Genomic DNA, 23,746 nt, shown 5'->3' on the forward strand with positions numbered 1-23,746 from the left:
GTGGACTGCATCAACTAGTCTGCATTCCAAACTCCCCCCATCACACTTCCCTGTAACATGGTGAACTGCATCAACTAGTCTGCATTCCAAACTCCCCCCATCACACTTCCCTGTAACATGGTGAACTGTAACAACTAGTCTGCATTCCAAACTCCCCCCATCACACTTCCCTGTAACATGGTGAACTGTAACAACTAGTCTGCATTCCAAACTCCCCCCATCACACTTCCCTGTAACATGGTGAACTGCATCAACAAGTCTGCATTCCAAACTCCCCCATCACACTTCCCTGTAACATGGTGAACTGCATCAACTAGTCTGCATTCCAAACTCCCCCATCACACTTCCCTGTAACATGGTGAACTGCATCAACAAGTCTGCATTCCAAACTCCCCCCCATCACACTTCCCTGTAACATGGTGAACTGCATCAACTAGTCTGCATTCCAAACTCCCCCATCACACTTCCCTGTAACATGGTGGACTGCATCAACTAGTCTGCATTCCAAACTCCCCCATCACACTTCCCTGTAACATGGTGGACTGCATCAACTAGTCTGCATTCCAAACTCCCCCCATCACACTTCCCTGTAACATGGTGGACTGCATCAACTAGTCTGCATTCCAATCTCCTCCATCACACTTCCTGTAACATGGTGAACTGCAACAACTAGTCTGCATTCCAAAATCCCCCCCTCACACTGCCCTGTAACATGGTGAACTGCATCAACTAGTCTGCATTCCAATCTCCCCCATCACACTTCCCTGTAACATGGTGAACTGCAACAACTAGTCTGCATTCCAAAATCCTCCCCTCACACTGCCCTGTAACATGGTGGACTGCATCAACTAGTCTGCATTCCAATCTCCTCCATCACACTTCCCTGTAACATGGTGGACTGTAACAACTAGTCTGCATTCCAAACTCCTCCATCACACTTCCCTGTAACATGGTGAACTGTATCAACTAGTCTGCATTCCAAACTCCCCCCCATCACACTTCCCTGTAACATGGTGAACTGTATCAACTAGTCTGCATTCCAAACTCCTCCATCACACTTCCCTGTAACATGGTGAACTGTAACAACTAGTCTGCATTCCAAACTCCTCCATCACACTTCCCTGTAACATGGTGAACTGCATCAACTAGTCTGCATTCCAAACTCCCCCCATCACACTTCCCTGTAACATGGTGAACTGCATCAACTAGTCTGCATTCCAAACTCCTCCATCACACTTCCTGTAACATGGTGAACTGCATCAACTAGTCTGCATTCCAAACTCCCCCATCACACTTCCCTGTAACATGGTGGAGAGGTCAGTTGGGGTAGGGACGTCTGAAGGATCCCGGATAGCACGGACTATAGTGGAGACTATTTTACTTTCAGTTTCGTCCACCAACTTCAAACAGTGGTAAAAACTACTTTTTTTATTGAAAAGATATTTCACATCGATTTAGATGGTACAATGATTCCCTACACTATTCAATACTTGTTTTCTCACATAAACTGGAATTGATTGAAGAGTGTAGATTTCTACATTGGCTGCTTGCCCAAGTCTGCCATTGTTGGTTGAGAAGGAGATGACCACGGCTTTTAGTGACACCGATGGCAGAGAAGGAGGGTTTTCACATCTTCACAACAGAAGTCAGTCTGGCTTTTGTTGTCAAACAGAAAGAGATTTTGTATTGACCCCAAAATATATATATTTCTTTGTGAAGGAATATTGTGAAACACGATCATTCCACTATTAATGCAGATATTAGAGATTTTCTTAATTTTTTTTAAATTAAATTCTAATTGTAGCTCCTTTAACTTAGACCCAAAATGTATTTGCTATAATGTGGGCCATTGCCTGGCTATTAAAAGGGACAGGCGACTATTTGAGACTCAGCCTTTAATTTAAGTTTCATGGAATGTTAACTTTGATTGTCTTCAATAAAAATTATAGACCTTTCAAACATGAAATGCTGAATGCAACATTATTGTCAACTGACTGGATGTCTACAGTGCCAAAGAGATTTAGAGTTGGAAGTGTTGTGTGTTGATATAACGGTAATATTGTCAAAATTCCACTTCTAACAAGGAGTCAGCAGTCAGGAGGTCGCTCTGGCCCTTGTCCAGGGGAAGAGGGAGTGGCAAAGCAGGAAGTGTAGCGACCCTGGCGTGGACGACTTTGACCAAATGTGCTTTGCAGAGGAGTCTTACTTTTTCTTAAAAAAAATGTACAAATGTTTGAATACAATCCTCTATGGCGTATCCAGTAAACGCTGTATAGAAAATATATAAATATGCTTTTTTTCTATTTTTAAACCGGCGCAAGACGGACGAAAGCATTTGCCAAGAATGTTTTCATTAATCATGAAAGAGCCTCGACATATGAGTGATTGAGATTGTTTTTGTGTATGACATCAGAAGATCTATATTAATATATTGTCGTTAGCTTGAATTGTGATTGCATTCTATTCTGTGCGATGTTTAACTGTGAGAATGGCAGAATGTTGAACTTACTAAATGACTGAGAGTTTGACTGTGTGATATTAGGTTTTTTCTTGTGTACATTTTTTACGTCTGGATTTTAATGATTTGTCGTCAGGTGAACGGTGTTTCCTCCGACATATTGGTCCGGCTGGGTTCCGGGTTTAGCGGGCGGGTGTGAAGAAGCTCGGGTATGCGAGTCATGTTTGGGAGGCCGTTTGACTTGACCTTCGCTTCCCCAGCACTTTGGGGAGTTGCAAAGATGAGACAAGATCGAAATTGGGGGTAAAATGATACAATTTTAAAAAAGGATATTAAAAAAAGGTTGCATCCCAACGTGGCAATAAACAGCAGGCAAAGTGACCGTGTCACAATGAACTGTAACGTTTTAACATTGGAACACTTGATGTAATTAAATCAGACGTTTTACCATTGGAACACTTGATGTAATTAAATCAAACGTTTTACCATTGGAACACTTGATGTAATTAAATCAGACGTTTTACCATTGGAACACTTGATGTAATTAAATCAAACGTTTTACCATTGGAACACTTGATGTAATTAAATCAGACGTTTTACCATTGGAACACTTGATGTAATTAAATCAAACGTTTTACCATTGGAACGCGTGATGTAATTAAATCAAACGTTTTACCATTGGAACACTTGGTGTAATTAAATCAGACGTTTTACCATTGGAACACTTGATGTAATTAAATCAAACGTTTTACCATTGGAACGCTTGATGTAATTAAATCACATGTTTTACCATTGGAACGCGTGATGTAATTAAATCAGACGTTTTACCATTGGAACGCGTGATGTAATTATTATTTTCGGATATAAAGACTACGCTGTATCAACAAAAAATAGTTTGCAACTTGCAAAACATCCGGGAAGAAAATTACAGACGGAGGCGCAACAAATTCCAACGTTGTTCGACATTTGAAGCTGCACAAAGAACGGTAAGTCGTGGCTAATATAGCCGACAGCTATATAATTATTTTTTGCTAGTATAGCATGTAGGCTAACGTAACATTAAATCAATGAGCCTCCACACAGTCAGTCAGTGCGGGAACGTGATCATTGCACCCAAGATTGAGCTACAACTGGCTAGGCTGTTGGTATAAATCCTGCCTGATGTTACTGCTGTTCCTAAAACCATTGACATGTGTTAGCCTACTGTAACCACACACACAGAGGGTGTGTGTGTGTGTGTGTGTGTGTGTGTTAAGGTTGGGCGATTGTGTACAAGCCTACATCGCCCGATTGCGCCCCATAGCTCGTCTTGACTTGGGACTTGAGTGCTGAGACTTGAGACTTACTTGTGACTTGTAAAACAATGACTTGGTCCCACCTCTGGTATATACTGTATTCTATCCTATTCCACTGTATCTTAGTCTATGTATTACTCATCTCATATGTATATACTGTATTCTATCCTATTCTACTGTATCTTAGTCTATGTATTACTCATCTCATATGTATATACTGTATTCTATCCTATTCTACTGTATCTTAGTCTATGTATTACTCATCTCATATGTATATACTGTATTCTATCCTATTCTACTGTATCTTAGTCTATGTATTACTCATCTCATATGTATATACTGTATTCTATCATTCTACTGTATCTTAGTCTATGTATTACTCATCTCATATGTATATACTGTATTCTATCCTATTCTACTGTATCTGTCTATGTATTACTCATCTCATATGTATATACTGTATTCTATCCTATTCTACTGTATCTTAGTCTATGCATTACTCATCTCATATGTATATACTGTATTCTATCCTATTCTACTGTATCTTAGTCTATGTATTACTCATCTCATATGTATATACTGTACTCTATTCTACTGTATCTTAGTCTATGCCGCTCTGAAATCACTCATCCAAATATTTATATATTCTTAATTCCATTCCTTTAGATTGTGTGTATTGTTAGATATTACTTGTTAGATATTACTGGACTGTTGGAGCTAGAAACACAAGCATTTTGCTACACCCGCAATAACATCTGCTAAACAAGTGTATGTGACAAATAAAATGTGATTTGATGTATAGAGGTCTGGTGTTGGAGATCATTCCACACTCTGTGTTCTACTACCCATGTCTGGTGTTGGAGATCATTCCACACTCTGTGTTCTATTACCCAGGTCTGGTGTTGGAGGTCATTCCACACTCTGTGTTCTATTACCCAGGTCTGGTGTTGGAGATCATTCTACACTCTGTGTTCTACTACCCAGGTCTGGTGTTGGAGATCATTCCACACTCTGTGTTCTACTACCCAGGTCTGGTGTTGGAGGTCATTCCACACTCTGTGTTCTACTACCCAGGTCTGGTGTTGGAGAACATTCTACACTCCGTGGATCTCCTGCATGTATTTTATGATGTTTAATCAGACCATTTGAATGAGAGTATCTCTTGTCACATTGATCACAGCTATAAGGTTTCTCTCCTGTGTGTACTCGCTGGTGTTTTTTCAATTCTGATGAAGACTTGAAACGTTTCCCACAGTCAGAGCAGCAGTGAGGTTTCTTTCCTGTGGGTCTCTGCATGGTGTTTCTTGAGGTGTTCTGATGTGGAGAGACTCCTCTCTGCCTCGTCAGCTTCATGATGTTGTTGAGGCTCCCCAGAGGATCCACGATAGTCCCGTCTCTCTCCTGTATGAACGTCAAAGTCAGATAGTCAATGTAGTGAATATTTAAATGTTTTTACAAACTTTGATAAATGTCTTGTTTTAGTTTGATTTTGGTCCACCAGCCACTGTAGCAGGCAGAAGATAGAATATACCAGCCACTGTAGCAGGCAGATGATAGAATATACCACCAGCCACTGTAGCAGGGAGATGATAGAATATACCACCAGCCACTGTAGCAGGGAGATGATAGAATATACCACCAGCCACTGTAGCAGGCAGATGATAGAATATACCACCAGCCACTGTAGCAGGCAGATGATAGAATATACCACCAGCCACTGTAGCAGGCAGATGATAGAATATACCAGCCACTGTAGCAGGCAGATGATAGAATATACCAGCCACTGTAGCAGGCAGATGATAGAATATACCACCAGCCACTGTAGCAGGCAGATGATAGAATATACCAGCCACTGTAGCAGGCAGATGATAGAATATACCAGCCACTGTAACAGGCAGATGATAGAATATACCAGCCACTGTAACAGGCAGATGATAGAATATACCAGCCACTGTAGCAGGCAGATGATAGAATATACCAGCCAAACTCATTCAGATCATTCCCCAGTGGGTGGGCCTATGGCCCAGTTATGAAATATATAGATTAGGGCCTAATTTATTTATTTCAATTGACTTCTATGAACTGTAACTCAGTAAAATCTTTGAAATTGTTGCATTTATATTTTTGTTCAGTATAGTTAGGAGCTGGGCAATTCCACAGTAACGGACACAAGACTCTGATTTTTCACTTTAAAATGTATGCAAAAAAAACAACCATTGCTGCTTTAAAACCACGTTTGTGTACATCAGTTCAACAACTGCAGGAATTGTGCCCCGTTATTAAATATTAGTATTTACTGGTGTTAATCTGACCTTCTGTCTCCTCCTCCCTCCACTTCAAAAACTGCATCCTTGTCTTTTACTGTAACATCCTCCTCCTCTTTCACTCTGAACGCGTCTTCCTCTTCTTTCACTGTAACAGCCTCACCCTCTGCTTCTTGTTTTACTGTAACATCCTCCTCTTCCTTCCCCTCTTTCACGACAATGTTCAGCCCCAGAGCTTCTTTCTCCGTCCAGCAGACCTCCTCTTCTTTAACATGAGGGTAGTAGTTTAGGGAGCTCATGTTCGGGGATGTTAGCTAGCTAGCTATCATTAGCGACTAGGCTAATGCTAACTTAACCAGCCAGCTACTATAGCTGACTAATAAAAAAATAACGTAATATTAAATTAAATAGGTTAACAAGTAGATACGACAGAAGTGTGTCTAAAACACAGTAGCTAATATAGACCGAAAGCGTATAAATAGCTTGAATCTTTCGCTATGTTGGCTAGCAAGCTACCGAGGTAGTTGACGAGCTGTTTATGAAGAACCGTCCACTAGATTATACGTCACGCTGGCAGCATCGCCTGAAAGACGCCCGTCGCCGTCTGCTGACTGGAGGGAAACGCAGTTGAGGATCAGATTTTATTTTCAGACAAAGATTATTTTACATGGATTTAATTAAATCATACTATTATATTGAGACATGCAAAGACCTGAATGTGTTGATTGATCAGTGCGAATAAAACATGTTTACTACAGCACATTTAAGCCAGTTTCATTCAGTCAAACAACATATAAATAAGTTGCTAGCTACTGTAGGTCTATACTGCTCCTACATGGTGTAACAATACATCATGTAGATGTATATAATGAACAGACTAGGTCTATACTGCTCCTACATGGTGTAACAATACATCATGTAGATGTATATAATGAACAGACTAGGTCTATACTGCTCCTACATGGTGTAACAATACATCATGTAGATGTATATAATGAACAGACTAGGTCTATACTGCTCCTACATGGTGGAACAATACATCATGTAGATGTATATAATGAACAGACTAGGTCTATACTGCTCCTACATGGTGTAACAATACATCATGTAGATGTATATAATGAACATACTAGGTCTATACTGCTCCTACATGGTGTAACAATACATCATGTAGATGTATACTACCATTCAAATGTTTGGGGTCACTTAGAAATGTCCTTGTTTTTGAAAGAAAAGCAAACTATTTGTAAACAGTGTGCTGGCTTTCTTGTTCTTTAACAAAGCTTTTGTAAATAGTGTTTTTGCATGCAGCAATTCAACCATGAAGGCCTGATTCACGCAGTCTCTGAACAGTTGATGTTGAGATGTTTCTGTTACTTGAACTCTGTGAAGCATTTATTTGGGCTGCAATCTGAGGTGCAGTTAACTCTAATGAACGTATCTTCTGCAGCAGAGGGAACTCTGGGTCTTCTTTTTTGGGGAATCCCGATGGAGGACGTCATCCAATAGGCCGTCATCACCACCACCGCCCACAAGATAATTGTCATTCAGGTTATCAATGGGAAGAGCATTAGTAATATGTCCTGTCTGGTAACTTGTCTCGTTCAATAGATTTACATTGGCAGGTGCACAGGGAGAAACCCCATGAAAAAAAGGCAGAGTCATGTCTTCAGTGTAAAACTAACAATGACTCAATAATCCTTCTGGGAATGTTATGATGTCATAAAGTTATGGGAGGAGTTAGAAAGTCGTCTGTCAGAAGTACAGGATTATAATGTAAATTTACTTTTAATCCGTCTGTTTGCATATTTCAAGACATGGCATTTGAGGGTGCAGTGAGATACCCCCAGAGTTGGACGATACTTTTCTCGTCAATCATCCTAAATATTACACTTAATTAAAACCTGGAAATCAACCGATCCTCTGTTGTTAATTCATTTGAATGGTATAATGCTTTATTATCTAAAAGTTGAAAGTGAAGGAGAGAAATAAAATGGTGCTGATGCGGGCGCTGGAGATGGGGGTGTGTTCTAGTGGGTCTGGACAGGTGTGATGTAGTTAATGGAGATGGAGGTGTGTTCTAGTGGGTCTGGGCAGGTGTGATGTAGTTAATAGAGATGGAGGTGTGTTCTAGTGGGTCTGGGCAGGTGTGATGTAGTTAATGGAGATGGAGGTGTGTTCTAGTGGACAGGTGTGATGTAGTTAATGGAGATGGAGGTGTGTTCTAGTGGGTCTGGGCAGGTGTGATGTAGTTAATGGAGATGGAGGTGTGTTCTAGTGGGTCTGGACAGGTGTGATGTAGTTAATGTTTGTATGATGTTGTCGTTTGTATGTGTATGTTTTGTATTTTTTAGACAAATATCAAATAAAATATTTTTAAAGTCCCAATGCAAAGTTACACCTCACTGTTCTATTTTTGGAGTTATTACATGAAACCAATCAGAATTCAGAATAATGACAACGTCAGGTGTGAAGTAATATGGAGGACCAGCCTATTACCTATTATGTAAACTACAACAGAAATAACTTCCAATGTATAAATTCAAATTAAACCAATCGTTTGCACTCATGACTTGAGTGATTAAAGTAAACAAACGTTTTGAAAATACATAACGCCATTTAACCAAATATCAAAGAATGTTAGCTGTACAGTCTGCAGTTATCTTAGCCAGCAAGCTGACATTAGCTATTTAGCCAACCAGCTATTAGCCTAACTAGCGCAGCCAATCAGCACAGCTATGGAGCCCAACTAATGGAGACCAGTTAGAACCCAACTAACAAAACCCAACTAAAACATGACTGCAGATCAAAAGAGCAGAGACATACAGAATGATGGCAGGGAAAATCCCCAACATCCAAAATATATAGATTCCAGATGTCAGTCAGCTAGCGCCCTAGCAGTAAGCCAAGGTAGAAAACCTCACAAATCTCCTGTAGTCTAGTTCCCAGAGAATGTGCTGAAAAGTAGTGATGGGGAAAAAACTTCCTGAAGCATTGACACTTTCCAGCTGATTGTTTCAAAAATAGGTTCATTAGTCTAGGCTTTGAACAACACAGAATTTAGAACAGCCAAATTATTAGAGATAATGTTCCACACACGATATCGCGTTCGCAGCGTAGCCTTTATGTCACCTACTAAACCACTGGCCATGTTCGAGAGCATCAAATCCATGCTGCATTGTGGGTAAATGGTTAATGGCTGACTGATTTATAAATAATAATGAGTAATTATTTATGATGCAAGGTGATTTATAGATCAGTCAGTTGGCAGTCGCCTGCACTTTCGGCTGCAATATCAAACAAGCCCAATACCAATCCAATCAAACCAAATTAAATGTTATTTGTCACATTCGCTGAATACAACAGGTGTAGACCTTAAAATTAAATGCTTACTTACAGGCCCTTAACCAACCATGCAGTTAAAAAAATAGAATTAAGAAAATAGTTACTAAATAACTAATGTATAAATAAAATATGATAAAAAGTAACAATAAAATAACAATAACGAGGCTATATGCAGGGGTACAGGTAAGTCGAGGTAATTTGTACATGTAGGTGAAGTGACTCATAGAAAATAAACAGTGAGTAGCAGTAGTCTAAAAAATGTTTAAAAAAAATTGTAAATACTCCGAGCAGAATGCCGAGCAGTATGCCGAGCTTTGACAGTCACAATAATTTAGGTTAGGTTCAGTCAGGACTCATATACCAAAGGCTGATCCTAAAGTAACCTACCCAAGGCCCTACAAGAGGTTCAGTCAGGACTCATATACCAAAGGCTGATCCTAAAGTAACCTACCCAAGGCCCTACAAGAGGTTCAGTCAGGACTCATATACCAAAGGCTGATCCTAAAGTAATCTACCCAAGGCCCTACAAGAGGTTCAGTCAGGACTCATTTGTGGATGAGGTTCAGAATGTGCGATGGCTGGAAGTGTGTAGTGAGGATGATCCTGAAAGGGCACTGAGTGTGTTTATGAAATGATGTATGAGTTTTGTTGATAAGCAAGGCCCCATTAAGAAAACAGACTGAGGTCAAACGATGCCCCAGGGATTGATGAGCTGAGAAATGTAACGGTTCAACGTAATGAAACCAAAAAGGTAGCGAACAGATCTGTCTGATGAGCAAAGTTATTGTAAATGAATACATCTAGTGACCAAGCTAGACCAGTTATTGTAGATTAATACATCTAGTGACCAAGCTAGACCAGTTATTGTAAATGAATACATCTAGTGACCAAGCTAGACCAGTTATTGTAAATGAATACATCTAGTGACCAAGCCAGATAAGTTATTGTAGATTAATACATCTAGTGACCAAGCTAGACCAGTTATTGTAAATGAATACATCTAGTGACCAAGCTAGACCAGTTATTGTAGATTAATACATCTAGTGACCAAGCTAGACCAGTTATTGTAGATTAATACATCTAGTGACCAAGCTAGACCAGTTATTGTAAATGAATACATCTAGTGACCAAGCTAGACCAGTTATTGTAAATGAATACATCTAGTGACCAAGCTAGACCAGTTATTGTAAATGAATACATCTAGTGACCAAGGTAAAAAGAAAGGATATTATCATCACTAAATCAAGGCTGATGGACAAAATCTATGGACAACATCTATGTACAACATCTATGGACACCTTTGATTCAACACAAGTGGCAGACATGTTTGAATTCCTGTCCATTATAACATTAATTACCAAAACCACCTGACATTGCAAATGACTTTAATTACTATTTGACGGGTCAGGTGGACACATTGAGAAATGAGTCCAACTGACGGTTCCCTGAATCGGACCGCAGAGTGAAGGAAAAGCAGCCAACAAGTGCTCAGCATATGTGGGAACTCCTTCAAGACTGTTGGAAAAGCATTCCAGGTGAAGCTGGTCAAGAGAATGCCAAGAGTGTGAAAAGCTGTCAATAAGGCAAAGCGTGGCTATTTGAAGAATTTCAAATATAAAATATATTTTGAATTGATTAACACTTTTTTGGTTACCTCATGATTCCATATGTGTTATTTCATAGTTTTGATGTCTTCACTATTAATTAATCTACTATGTAGAAAATAGTAAAAATAAAGAAATACCCTTGAATGAGTAGGTGTTCTAAGACTTTTGACCAGTAGTGTATATTATGTTATATAATAAATATGTAATAACATTAAAACATAACTGTTTGTCCTTATAGGGAACCAGATTGTGACTACAACTCAGTTACTAAGTCTTTAACAACACTGTGTTGTTACACTGGTGAGTAAAAACTCATGCTTCCGACACTTTAACTTTTTGTCTGAAAATTAAAATATACATTTTACTCAACTGCGTTACCCACTCCAGTCAGCAGATGGCGGTCTGGGAATTTAAGGTAATACTGTTGGTGTGACGTATAATCTAGTGGACGGAACGCTTCTTTCAACAGCAGCAACAGTTAATCAGATACCTCGGTAGCTTGCTAGACAAAATAGCCGAACCAATAAAGCTCTTCAGATTTCTGTCGTCTAGTTACTTATCCGATTTAATTTCATATTTACGGCGTTGTTGTTATTAGTTAGCTAGCGGGCTGGTTAAGTTAGCATTAGCCTAGCTAGCTAACATCCCCGACCATGAGTTCACTAAGCCACGCTCCTCCTGCTAAAGAAGAGGCCTGCTGGACGGAGAAAGAAGCTCTCGTCAAAGAGGAGGTGGAAGAGGAGGCTGTTGAAATACTAAAACAAGTAGAGGGTGAGGCTGTTACTGTGAAAGAAGAAGAGAGAGACGTTTCAGTTAAAGAAGAGGAAGACGCGTTCAGAGTGAAAAAGGAGGGGGAGATGGCTGTCACATCCAAAAAGGAGGTGGAAGAAGAGGAGGAAACTGGACATCTGGGCCCGGTTTCCCAAACGCATCTTAAGACATCCAATAATGAACTTAGCCATAAGATGGTTTTGAGAAACCGTTCCCTGATTAACACTAGTAAGTACTGTCTTAAATACAGAGGCACAAACTCTGCAGTTGTTTAACTGATGTGTGGTGTCAAATGGGAAATCTGCAATTGCTACATCCATTTTTGGACTTTTAAATTATTTATTTATAGCCATTGGTTCTTGAAGAATATAACACATGCCTCATGAGCTTAGTTCAACTGTTGTACCCCATCAGAACCCCAAATAAGCTTTTTATACTCCAATGTTTAGAAACAATGTAAATCAACACTGTATAGCCTCAACATGGTTAAAACTATAATGTTGATATCATGGATGGCCAGTCCTTGCATCCATAGGTCTGTCTATGAATTTGAAAGTAGTTACATTTCTCCAGGCCCATCATCATCTTATTACCAAAACAGTGTTTTAACTGCAGATTGGTTGATTGATTGATGTGTTTTTTTTAAACAGCAACACAATGGCTCCCAGAGACTTGGCGTAACAGTAACATCTTGGCCTAACAGTTATTAGGTGTTGGCTTGACAGTCGCTGGACCCAGGTTTGAGTTCAGCTCAGGGCTACCCCCTGAATTCACTACACTATGAATACAAGGACTGGCCATCCATGATGTCGTAATGATAGTTTAACCAGGTTTCTAGGCTATATAGTATATTCTAGAATTCTTCCATGATGTCATAATGATAGTTTAACCAGGTTTCTAGGCTATATAGTATATTCTAGAATTCTTCCATGTCATAATGATAGTTTAACCAGGTTTCTAGGCTATATAGTATATTCTAGAATTCATCCATGATGTCATAATGATAGTTTAACCAGGTTTCTAGGCTATATAGTATATTCTAGAATTCATCCATGATGTCATAATGATAGTTTAACCAGGTTTCTAGCATATATAGTATATTCTAGAACTGCCAGTGTAGATTTCTTGTGGAGGCAAATTATTAGAGCTGTTGATAAGTCATTGTATAATATTCAGCCAATTTTTTTCACGCCATTACGTTAAAGGCGAAACATACCTAGATTCAATTACATTCATAAATTGGTTTGAAACCTTTGTTTTAAAACCTTCTCAAAGTTGTTCCCTTGACAGATTTGTAGAAAACAGTTTGTCGTAAAACACTTTTTTTTATTTATTTAAATGTAACCTTTATTTAACTAGGCAAGTCAGTTAAGAACAAATTCTTATTTACAATGACTGCCTACTCCGGACGACTCTGGGCCAATTGTGCGCCGCCCTATGGGACTCCCAATCAAGGCCAGTTGTGATACAGCCTGGATTTGAACCAGGGTGTCTAGTGACGCCTCAAGCACTGAGATGCAGTGTCCACTGCGCCACTCTGGAGCCCCAAAATCATGTTATAGGCCTACATTTGCACACAGGCCAGGTAGACTAGTCCTACTTCTATATGTGTAATCAGGTGTGCGTCCTTACTCAACATTGACAGGAGTGTTTCAAACAAAAGACAATGAATAAATTTACAAAACTGACACATCTTGCTGGGTCAGGTCTGGGTGGTCTGCCAGGGGCCGTTTCATTTAGTATCCGTTTGGGTCGGCATGGGGAATGATTGTATTTTCCCATAGTATGTTGTACCAAAGTTGACCGACTAAAAGGGAGTGTAACTTAATGACTATTGTTGGATTCTAAACTTTGAACATATTAAAGACATGATAGAGCAGACGCAGAGTATATAAAGGAGTGAGATCTGTAGAAAGACAGAGTGGCTGTGGAATGTGCTGGGTGGACAGGAGGAGATCACAGGATTGCTATAGGGGAAGCGGATGGACATATATGGATTAGGCGAAGGAGGGGTTGAGGTCAGGAGGTCAGGTCAGATCCCCTGAAGGGAGTAATAAGGGTTTAGTATCCTGTTACCCTCTTCCTGACGAAACCAGAAAATGTAATGATTGGATAGAAGGAGTGTCCAAAGTGGGGTATATATACTTGTGATGGTGAGAACATGTTTTTGTCTGACTTACAGCTGTAATGACCGTTTGGGAATAATTAAACTTGGTTAACCTGTTTAGGATAGGGGGCAGTATTTTCACGGCCGGATAAAAAACGTACCCAATTTAATTTGGTTATTACTCCTGCCCAGAAACTAGAATATGCATATCATTATTTGATTTGGATAGAAAACACCCTAAAGTTTCTAAAACTGTTTGAATGTTGTCTGTGAGTATAACAGAACTCATATGGCAGGCCATAACCTGAGAAGATTCTATATGGGAAGTGCCCTGTCTGACCATTTCTTGGCCTTCTATAGCCACTTTATCGAAAATAGAGGATATCTGCTGTAACGTGACATTTTCTAAGGCTCCCATAGGCTCTCAGAAGGCGCCAGAAGGGGGAATGATGACTCTGCAGTCCCTGGGCGAAAAACAGTAGGGGTTTTGGAAAGTGGTCATTCTGAGAACAATGACACTGGCGCGCGCGTGCATGTGAAGACTCCATTATCTATTTTCAGTGTTTGAACGAAAACAAGGTCTCCCGGTCTGAATATTATCGCTATTTTACGAGAAAAATCGCATAAAAATGTATTTTAAACAGCGTTTGACATGCTTCGAAGTACGGTAATGGAATATTTTGAAATTTTTTGTCACGATACGCGCCGGCGCGTCACCCTTCGGATAGTGTCTTGAACGCAAGAACAAAATGCAGCTATTTGGATATAACTATGGATTATTTGGAACCAAAACAACATTGGGTGTTGAAGTAGAAGTCCTGGGAGTGCATTCTGACGAAGAACAGCAAAGGTAATCCAATTTTCTTATAGTAAATCTGAGTTTGGTGAGTGCCAAACTTGGTGGGTGTCAAAATAGCTAGCCATGATGGCCGGGCTATCTACTCAGAATATTGCAAAATGTGCTTTCACCGAAAAGCTATTTTAAAATCGGACACCGCGATTGCATAAAGGAGTTCTGTATCTATAATTCTTAAAATAATTGTTTTGTTTTTTGTGAACGTTTATCGTGAGTAATTTAGTAAATTCACCGGAAGTTTTCGGTGGGTATGCTAGTTCTGAACATCACATGCTAATGTAAAAGGCTGGTTTTTGATATAAATATGAACTTGATTGAACAAAACATGCATGTATTGTATAACATAATGTCCTAGGAGTGTCATCTGATGAAGATCATCAAAGGTTAGTGCTGCATTTAGCTGTGGTTTTGGTTTTTGTGACATTATATGCTAGCTTGAAAAATGGGTGTCTGATTATTTCTGGCTGGGTACTCTCCTGACATAATCTAATGTTTTGCTTTCGTTGTAAAGCCTTTTTGAAATCGGACAATGTGGTTAGATAAAGGAGAGTCTTGTCTTTAAAATGGTGTAAAATAGTCATATGTTTAAAAAATTGAAGTGTTTGGATTTTTGAGGTGTTTGTAATTCGCGCCACGCCTATCATTGGATATTGGAGCAGGTGAGGCGTTCAGCTGGCGGAACATCTAGCTGTAAGAGGTTAACCTCTCTGGGATTTCAAACAACAGAAATCTCCTAATTAAAATTCCTCAAACATACATGTATTATACACCATGTTAAAGAAACTTCTTGTTAATCCAACGTGGATTTAATAGTATGTTGTACCTAGTTTCCCTCCTTCAGGAAACAGGAGTTATAGTCATAACGTTACACTTGTCATAAGATGAACTTCAACTTAAATACTGGATCTTGCTGTCGGACAGTTTTTTGTATTCAGATCTCTGAAATGCTCTCTAACTACGTAACATTTACTGTCTCCTTATGTTACGCTGGGAAAACAGTTTTCATGAGCACAGAAATCCTAACTCATTTCAGAGTTTGCTAAATCCAATGGTTCTAACCGAGAGTTACCTTAACTTTATTGACAACACCCAAATGGATACTGTCATTAATGCGGTTCTTCAATAATTACACACAATACTGTAGCTGTTTAGTTAGTCACATGTTCAACTATAATCAGCTGATCCAGGAAATCATTTTCTGAATGACAAACATCACGACATGCAACAACAACCAAAGTGCTTCTTCATTCATTACTCTGATAAAGACAGTTATGCCGTGCTCCATGTTGGATCCAACATCCCTAACAAATTGATGTTTATACTGCGTTATTGTCTGCTTGATTTACAGTAGGGTCTCGTTAGTCTGTTTGCACACAGAGATACTTTCATAATGTGTAGAGAACTGTTCCTTGATGGATAGGCTATTGTACAACACACAGAGCTATTTTCCTTTATTCAGGACATTTAGAATGACAACACATTACAGAGTAACCTAGTGGGATTATTCACAAAATTATCTGGTGATCAGGTTATGAAATGTCATGACAAAGACATTTTAATTTCCTAGTTTCACCTGAAATATTAAATGATTTATAGTCCTAGGTCTATGTTGTTGTTAGGTGAAGTTATGGGTCCTACAGTAGGTCTATGGTATTGTTTGGTGAAGTTATGGGCCAATTTGTTAAAAACTTAGTGTACAAACCCTCATTGTCATAGCCTTCCCTGTGGCTCAGTTGGTAGAGCATGGTGTTTGCAACGCCAGCATGGTGTGTGCAACGCCATGGTTGTGGGTTTGATTCCCACGGGGGGCCAGTACAAAAAAAATAATACAAAAATGCTTGAAATAAAATGTATGCATTCACTAATGTAAGTCGCTCTGTCTGCTAAATGACTAAAATGTAAATGTAAATGTCAGGCTGATGGCAAAGCCAGCCATAGATCATTTTACTGGTTGAAGTGTTTTTTATTAAAGTATAAATCAGTTGATTTGCGACACTAACACAAACATTATATTAAGCAGGAGATTCAAGCGAGCCTTACAATTATAATCCAAAAGTAATGTGAAATGCACTCATAAGCAACCTGGAAATGGAGGCTATTTTTGCTGTCAGCCTATGAGAACTCCCCTGAGTTTTCCCCCACGGTGGTGAATTAGTGAATAGACACAGAGCTTAATGTGAGTTTCCTTGAGTAGCACTCCTGATCTTGCGCTGTAATATTCAGAATACATTGTGAAAAACTAAAATCTTTGCTCACCATTTTTGCTCCAGGCAGATATACTACATCCATAACTAGCAGTTTCCTCATTACCAGATATACTACATCCATAATTAGTGGTTTCCTCATTACCAGATATTCTACATCCATAACTAGTGGTTTCCTCATTAGCAGGGAGGTGTTTCTGCAATCAAATTGTGTGTGCATTGCCCTCATGCCCCGATTTTATTGAACACAGAAAGGGGCCTATATTGGAGACCAAAAGTCGTCTGGCACACTGCTTAGGATTTCAACAACTTTATTAACTTATTTCTAGCTACCACTAATGTGAAAACAAGACAACATTACTTGTTGCTAACTTTACTGTCTTAATTGTCAAATCATTTAACAGACGTCAATTGTTGCACAACTTCATGGGTATGCTCTGGGCATCACCTTTTACCTCAAACAGTGGATTTCTGCTGTTGTGGGCCTTTAACCATCTGTTTAACTTTGTTGTTCACACAGGAGAGAGACGTGACTATCGTGGATCCTCTGGGAAGCCTCAACAACCTCATGATGCTGACGAGGCAGAGAAGAGTCTCTCCAGATCAGAACACCTCAAGAAACACCAGCAGAGACCCACAGGGAAGACATCTTACTGCAAATTGTCGTCAGAACTTAAAATACACCAGCAAGTACACGCAGGAGGGAAAGCTCACCACTGTTTTGATTGTGGGAAGAGTTACTCAAGAGCAGATGCACTGAAGGTACACCTGAGAATTCACACAGGAGAGAAACCTTTTGTTTGTGATCAATGTGGGAAGAAATTTACTGTGTCAAACTCCTTGATAGTGCACCAGAGAATACACACAGGAGAGAAACCTTATAGCTGTTATCAATGTGGGAAGAGTTGTACTACATCTAGCCATCTAATTGTACACCAGAGAACACACACAGGAGAGAAATATTTTATCTGTGATCAATGTGGGAAGAATTGTAATACATCTAGCCATCTAATTGTACACCAGAGGACACACACAGGAGAGAAACCGTATAGCTGTGGTCAATGTGGGAAGAGTTTTGGTCAATCTGTCCATTTGACAGTGCACCAGAGAACACACACAGGAGAGAAACGTTATAGCTGTGGTCAATGTGGGAAGAGTTTTGGTCAATCTGGCCACCTGACAGTGCACCAGAGAAGACACACAGGAGAGAAACCTTTTAGCTGTAATCAATGTGGGAAGAGTTTTAGTACATCTGGCTATCTGACTATACACCAGAGAACACACACAGGGGAGAAACTTTATAGCTGTGATCAATGTGACAAGAGATTCTCTGATAAAAGATCTCTGATCAACCATCAGAAAATACATACATGAAGGAGTTGTTTCATGATATCAATGAAATATCCCACCTAGCAAAATGTAATTGAAAATACGTTGAAAAGAAGACTATGCTCGAAGTCCAATATACGTTCGGTTTCAGTTGAAAGTTAAAAATATGTATTTTCGGGTTGTTTTTTTCAATGACTTGAAAACAACTTCATTTCAACGTACTTGCAGCCTATTCACATGGACGCAGTATAATAAATTAGTCTATAATCAATTTTATTAACAATCCTACATCATTCCAGTATTTCTTTACAACATTCAAATGCTAATTGTCTTTATTCCACTACTGAAGAAGCAGGTCTCAAATCACCTCATATTTCAAACATTCAGCCTGATAAAAGATACATTTTATTATTCCATGCCTCACCATTAAGTTAATTATTGCCAATAGATATTAACAAAGGAGTGTACATTTGGTTTTGATATTTAATATTTACAATTCATGTAATGTTTAGTAATCATAATTATTTATGCAACCAACTGACAATTTTTGGTACAATTATATTGACATTGTTGCCCTGCTTTTAGAATGTCGGGGTTTATTCTCAGATGTGCCAACCCAAATGTACTAGAGCATGACATTGGGGACTGGGCCCGATCCAACAACATGCCTATCTAGTGAACCCTGAAAAGAGAGAGAAGCTCCGCAGTGAGGTGGAAAGTTACTACGGATATTAAGGAGCTAGTTCTAGAAGCTAGTTAGTTTTATTCTATAGAAAGAAAAATGAGAAAAAAATAAGACGATTGTATATTTTTATTTAGAATTACGTTTTTTTTTCTTGTTTTAATTGTTGACAGCCATTAGACACCATGTTTATATTGGTGACGGTGAAGCATTGTAGTTGATTATAATGTGAAATGGAAGTTGTTTTCTGTTGGTGGTGAGCAAACTTGTCCAACAAAAATATAGGATATATTTGTTGTCGTATGTTTTGAGGTTGGACTTGCGCACGTCTAGCTGGTTAGCACGTCTAGCTGGTTAGCACGTCTAGCTGGTTAGCACGTCTAGCTGGTTAGCACGTCTAGCTGGTTAGCACGTCTAGCGGGTTAGCACGTCTAGCTGGTTAGCACGTAGGACGCACTGATTGGTGTCACCTCGTTAGTCAGTATGTGTTACACCTGTGCTGGCTTGTCCATCTCGTTAGTGGGAAGGTGTTTCACCTGAGCTGGTCCAGGTTCTATTGAAGAGTGTCTGGCCCAGTACTCCAGTTGTCTTGATACATGTGGAGAGTCAACACCTTTAGTTGCTCCACCTTTTTGGTTTGCTTCCTGTCTTTAAGTTTGGTGTGGGTTTTTCTTTTGTTTGCCTCTTCTTGGGCAGATTTAGTGGGTCTCATGGTGGGTGTCTTTCAGGTCCCAGTTGTTGTTACTAGTCAACTTTCAGTAGACACTGAGATCAAAATTGCAAGATTGTTATAATACTTTTATTGCATCAAATGGTTGTTTTATGCAACAGAATAGAGGGTTCTTGTAACTATTGTCTCTGTGTGTTCTACTGAGGATGGGCCTCTGGGAGAAAACACTGACAGGAGATTTACAATGTCTTTTGGGTGATAAAACCTAAAGAGACTGCATTCCAGAGCATGAGTTAATGTTTCTGTTCTATATGGTACCAGGGAGAGATGACCTCAGGGCCAGACCCTGGTCTCTACACAAAGAGTACTGTTTTTACAGCAGATACTTATAATTCTCAGCAGAGATTATCTTTCATACAAATCTTAACCTTGTGACCCGTTCTGTACATCTATTGTTCGTCATGTAGGTTGAAAGGGCTATTAAAGACCTTTGTACTTTTGTCCCGTGGGTCCACCAGCCATCATTATCGTAGAGCACTCAATTGATTCACCCTGTATTTATGCGTTGTATTGACTTGCTCCCTTATTAATAAGTGAATAAAGATTTAGTTTAAGAATAACTCTGACTAGTGTGATAAGTTTGTCTCCTCAATTGATATTAAAGAAATTAACCACCACATTTGACGATGGGGATGTGAATCTTGACTTGGTGACCGCTCCTGACGACCTGGGTAAATCGTGCACGAGGGATCCCTCAAACTTGGGATCTCAGGGAGACCACACTTCAGGAACGGAGCAAATGGACCCACTTTTGACCTGAGAGGCAGCGAGCCGAGTGGATACCACTTCTCAAACGTAGTTTTTTTTTTTTTAAAGAAAGAGGTGAGCGAAACATGCAAAGTGTAGTTTTTAGAAAAGCCTCGTAGGCTCTGAGTGTGTGTTCCTGTGTGGAGGGGGCACCTTGGAGGTGTAAACAGGGCCCAGTCAGTAGGCTCTGCGTGTGTATTCCTGTGTGAGGGGGGCACCTTGGAGGTTGTCGTGACGTTGTATTAGTTAATGTGACGACTGTTGCTCATCGAATGATTAACGGTTTATAATTGCGTGATTAAATGAATTAAGCGATGAATCAAGCAATTATTAACTCATCAACCTGGGGCACCATGGGAACAGTATTTTGATTGAGTTTCTATTTCCCAAATTAACTCAAAGGATATCAGAATATCGATTTTACAACAGTCGCTAAATTAATCAATTTCCTCTACAGTCTCATTCTGAACGTCGCATAATCCGGGAATCTGCACGGACCCGGGCTTCACCAATGAGTTTACCACACCAATCTTAGTTGATTATTTATTTACTAGCAAGCTAAAATGATGATAAAAATACACATACACAAAACACAGTCTAGATATTGATTAGGACTTAGTATAACGGGCCAACACACTGGCGCGTGTTACCCAAAATGGGGATTTAAAAGAGAGAGAAATCAAGAAAGTACACGAGAGAAATATACATTTGGGTTCATTTGTCAGCCATGCTTATTTAAACCTAGCCTTGCCCCGAACTGCCGCTCTTATGGGTCAGAATATAATGATGTAATTACGTGTTGGAGGTCTCAGGTGGGAAGCTCCGCGTGTGTCGTTTAGGCTTCTCAATGACGCACTTCTCCGGCGCAACTCTCTGGTTGTCCTCACGATGTCAGTGTCCTTCTTGGCTAAGTGGTCTGATCCCTCGCCCTTGATCTGAAAGGGGTCTTCTGAGGACAGACAGCTCTGTAGCTCAGAACTCACAGCTTCGGACTCGAACGGTGTATATACCACGATTCAATGGAGAGTGTGGTTTGGCTTGAATTCACCCGCTTAGACACAGCTACTCGTCCGTAGCTCGTGTAGAAAAAGATTTATTTGTCTTCAACCTTGTGTTTCGTTTTGGGGTTCGTTGACTTTGTTAGACCTTAGCTGCAGCTTGGGGTCACTTAGTCTCCTATGTTAATTCTTCACTCTCCTGTCTTATACCCTAGGGTCAGAAGTGGGCGTAACCGCCTTTAGGGCAATTCTCTGGGCGGACCAAGTTAAGGGGCAAGGCCTAGATTTGACTAAAATCCTATTTTAGACACTACCTTCACATCTCATCTTTACCAAAACATTCTCTTTGATTTGGATATTTTCCACACAACGTACAATGTATAAACATCAGGCATATACTGGGAAAACTCTTAAAGGTACAATGTTTTCATAATAACGTCATCTCTTAACCTTTAATAACAATTCAAAAGTTACATACATTTTCATATTCCACCTCTCGTCATGACCACCATTGTGGCTGACGGAAACCATTGTTCCAAAGTCCCTTTATTGCATGTTTTAATGTTCTGAGGCCAGTTCTCCATAGTGAGAGGACAAAGGAATTTCTCAGTGGCCTAAGGTTTATTATGGGCGTGAGGTGTCATAAAACCCCCCACATCTTCAGACCCCTAGATCTCTCCTCCTCTGTTGGGGTTTTGGGAGATAATCTGTAGGGTGGTGGTCTCCTGTACCCTGACCTGATCAGGACAGTCATGACAAGGTGTAAACAGGGCCCAGTCAGGAGGCTCTGAGTGTGCATTCATGTGTGGAGGTGTAAACAGGGCCCAGTCAGCTATCTGGATGAACTGGATGAAAAGTAGAATCGGTGTTTACTAGTTAAGACCATTTATTATAGAGTATAAGATAGTAAGGTGCACCTGTAATTGTTTTAAACCTGGACACCATTTTAGAAGTATTGAAAGATGTAAATGTATGAGTTACATTATCCTAGGAACTAACCATGAGATAGAAATGTGAAAATGTTCCTGCAGGTTAAAATATTGTTGAAAAACAACTAATTGATTAGGTATGTTTGAGAATAGCATTGTGTGACTGTGATATGAGTTGTGTGAATGTGATATGAGAGTTGTGTGACTGTGATATGAGAGTTGTGACTGTGATATGAGTTGTGTGAATGTGATATGAGAGTTGTGTGACTGTGATATGAGAGTTGTGACTGTGATATGAGAGTTGTGTGACTGTGGTATGAGAGTTGTGTGACTGTGGAAATGAGTCTTAATCTGACGTTTGGATAGTAACATATAGAAATATGCTTAATCAGATGATTGAAATTTGGATAATAAATAATGATATTTTAGAAAGCAGCAGAAGGTCTATAGTTCCTGGGAGGCTTGATTATGCCGTGGTCTCTGGGAGGTTAGAGAACCGTTGAGGATCCCATGGTCATTGTCTGGGAAACAAAAGTTTATTTTTTGTTCTGCTGGGAGTATTTATGGAGAGCTGCTTCGTAGCTGTGGAGTCCTTGAAAAAGCAAATGGAATGGTTGTCGTGACTACCTGAGAATTTCTTCCGTTTTATACGGATTCTGTGAATATATGAAAATATGATGAATTATATGTGTGTATAATCGATTACTAGAGATTTGATGAAGTAATACAGGGAATATAATTAGATACAATTTAAACAACCCATATGTAGACGAACGTAGGTTTTGAGTTGGTATCTTTAATGGATAATTTGACAAAGATGAGGTTTAAGCATTATTAAACAGTCTACAAAGTCTGGGCAGTTGTCTCAGAAACTGATGGGACTGTGTCCACTTTAGGGTAAGTTACCCATAGGATGTAACTATAAACTGCTTATTGGACTTTCTCTGTCCAGGTACTACATTTGAAATAAAATTGCCCTTAAGGCCTGGGGGGGTTGTTCCCAGTATGAGAGGAGTTGCTAAATTTATTGAATAAACATTTTTCCATAAAGTTAGAGTGACTAGCTGTTGATGTTGAAGGAGCGTCCCATCCACTACATTATACTTCACAGTGGCAGAATCACCTGAAAAACGCACATCGCCATCTGCTGACTGGAGTTGGTATCGCAGTTGAGAAAATACTTTCAGACAAAAAGCTCAAAAGCGACTGCCCCTAAAACCCAACGACTCCCTTTGAAAACGGGCGATGTGGCATCAGAAACATTTATTATAGTGTAAAAATGTACTTCAAAGTGTAGCTAAATAGAATAACTTTGGTCATACCCACACAACACCGTGACTTCCATGGACGTTGAATTATGGGCGATATCAGGTATGTCTGTGGCCTCTATTTCACCCCAAAATATTCATCCCAAATTGGGCTGT

The 23,746-nt window shown here is 39.6% G+C and overlaps 1 protein-coding gene and 1 long non-coding RNA gene across 2 annotated transcripts; one reads left to right on the plus strand and one right to left on the minus strand.

The window, feature by feature from the left end:
* Positions 1 to 4,870: 4,870 nt before the first annotated feature.
* Positions 4,871 to 6,558, minus strand: LOC145864060 (uncharacterized). Its single transcript, XR_014382633.1, has 2 exons — positions 6,066 to 6,558; positions 4,871 to 5,154 (listed from the first exon to the last, which is right to left on the minus strand). It is a non-coding gene; the product is annotated as an uncharacterized LOC145864060 (long non-coding RNA).
* A 4,868-nt stretch (positions 6,559 to 11,426) lies between these two features.
* On the plus strand, positions 11,427 to 20,202 carry LOC123733194 (uncharacterized). The gene is made up of 2 exons (XM_082969004.1): positions 11,427 to 11,968; positions 17,428 to 20,202. The coding sequence occupies exons 1-2, from the start codon at positions 11,623 to 11,625 to the stop codon at positions 18,279 to 18,281; spliced, it is 1,200 nt and encodes a 399-aa protein (XP_082825130.1). The 5' UTR covers positions 11,427 to 11,622; the 3' UTR covers positions 18,282 to 20,202.
* Positions 20,203 to 23,746: the final 3,544 nt, after the last annotated feature.

This window comes from Salmo salar, chromosome 02, assembly GCF_965601325.2.
Source record: "Salmo salar chromosome 02, fSalSal1, whole genome shotgun sequence".
Lineage (NCBI taxonomy): Eukaryota > Metazoa > Chordata > Actinopteri > Salmoniformes > Salmonidae > Salmo > Salmo salar.

Coding starts and splice junctions, on each gene's coding strand:
- LOC123733194 (XM_082969004.1), top strand. CDS start 11,623: ATGAGTTCACTAAGCCACGCTCCTCCTGCTAAAGAAGAGGCCTGCTGG. Junction 11,969..17,427: donor CCGTTCCCTGATTAACACTA/GTAAGTACTGTC, acceptor TTGTTCACACAG/GAGAGAGACGTGACTATCGT.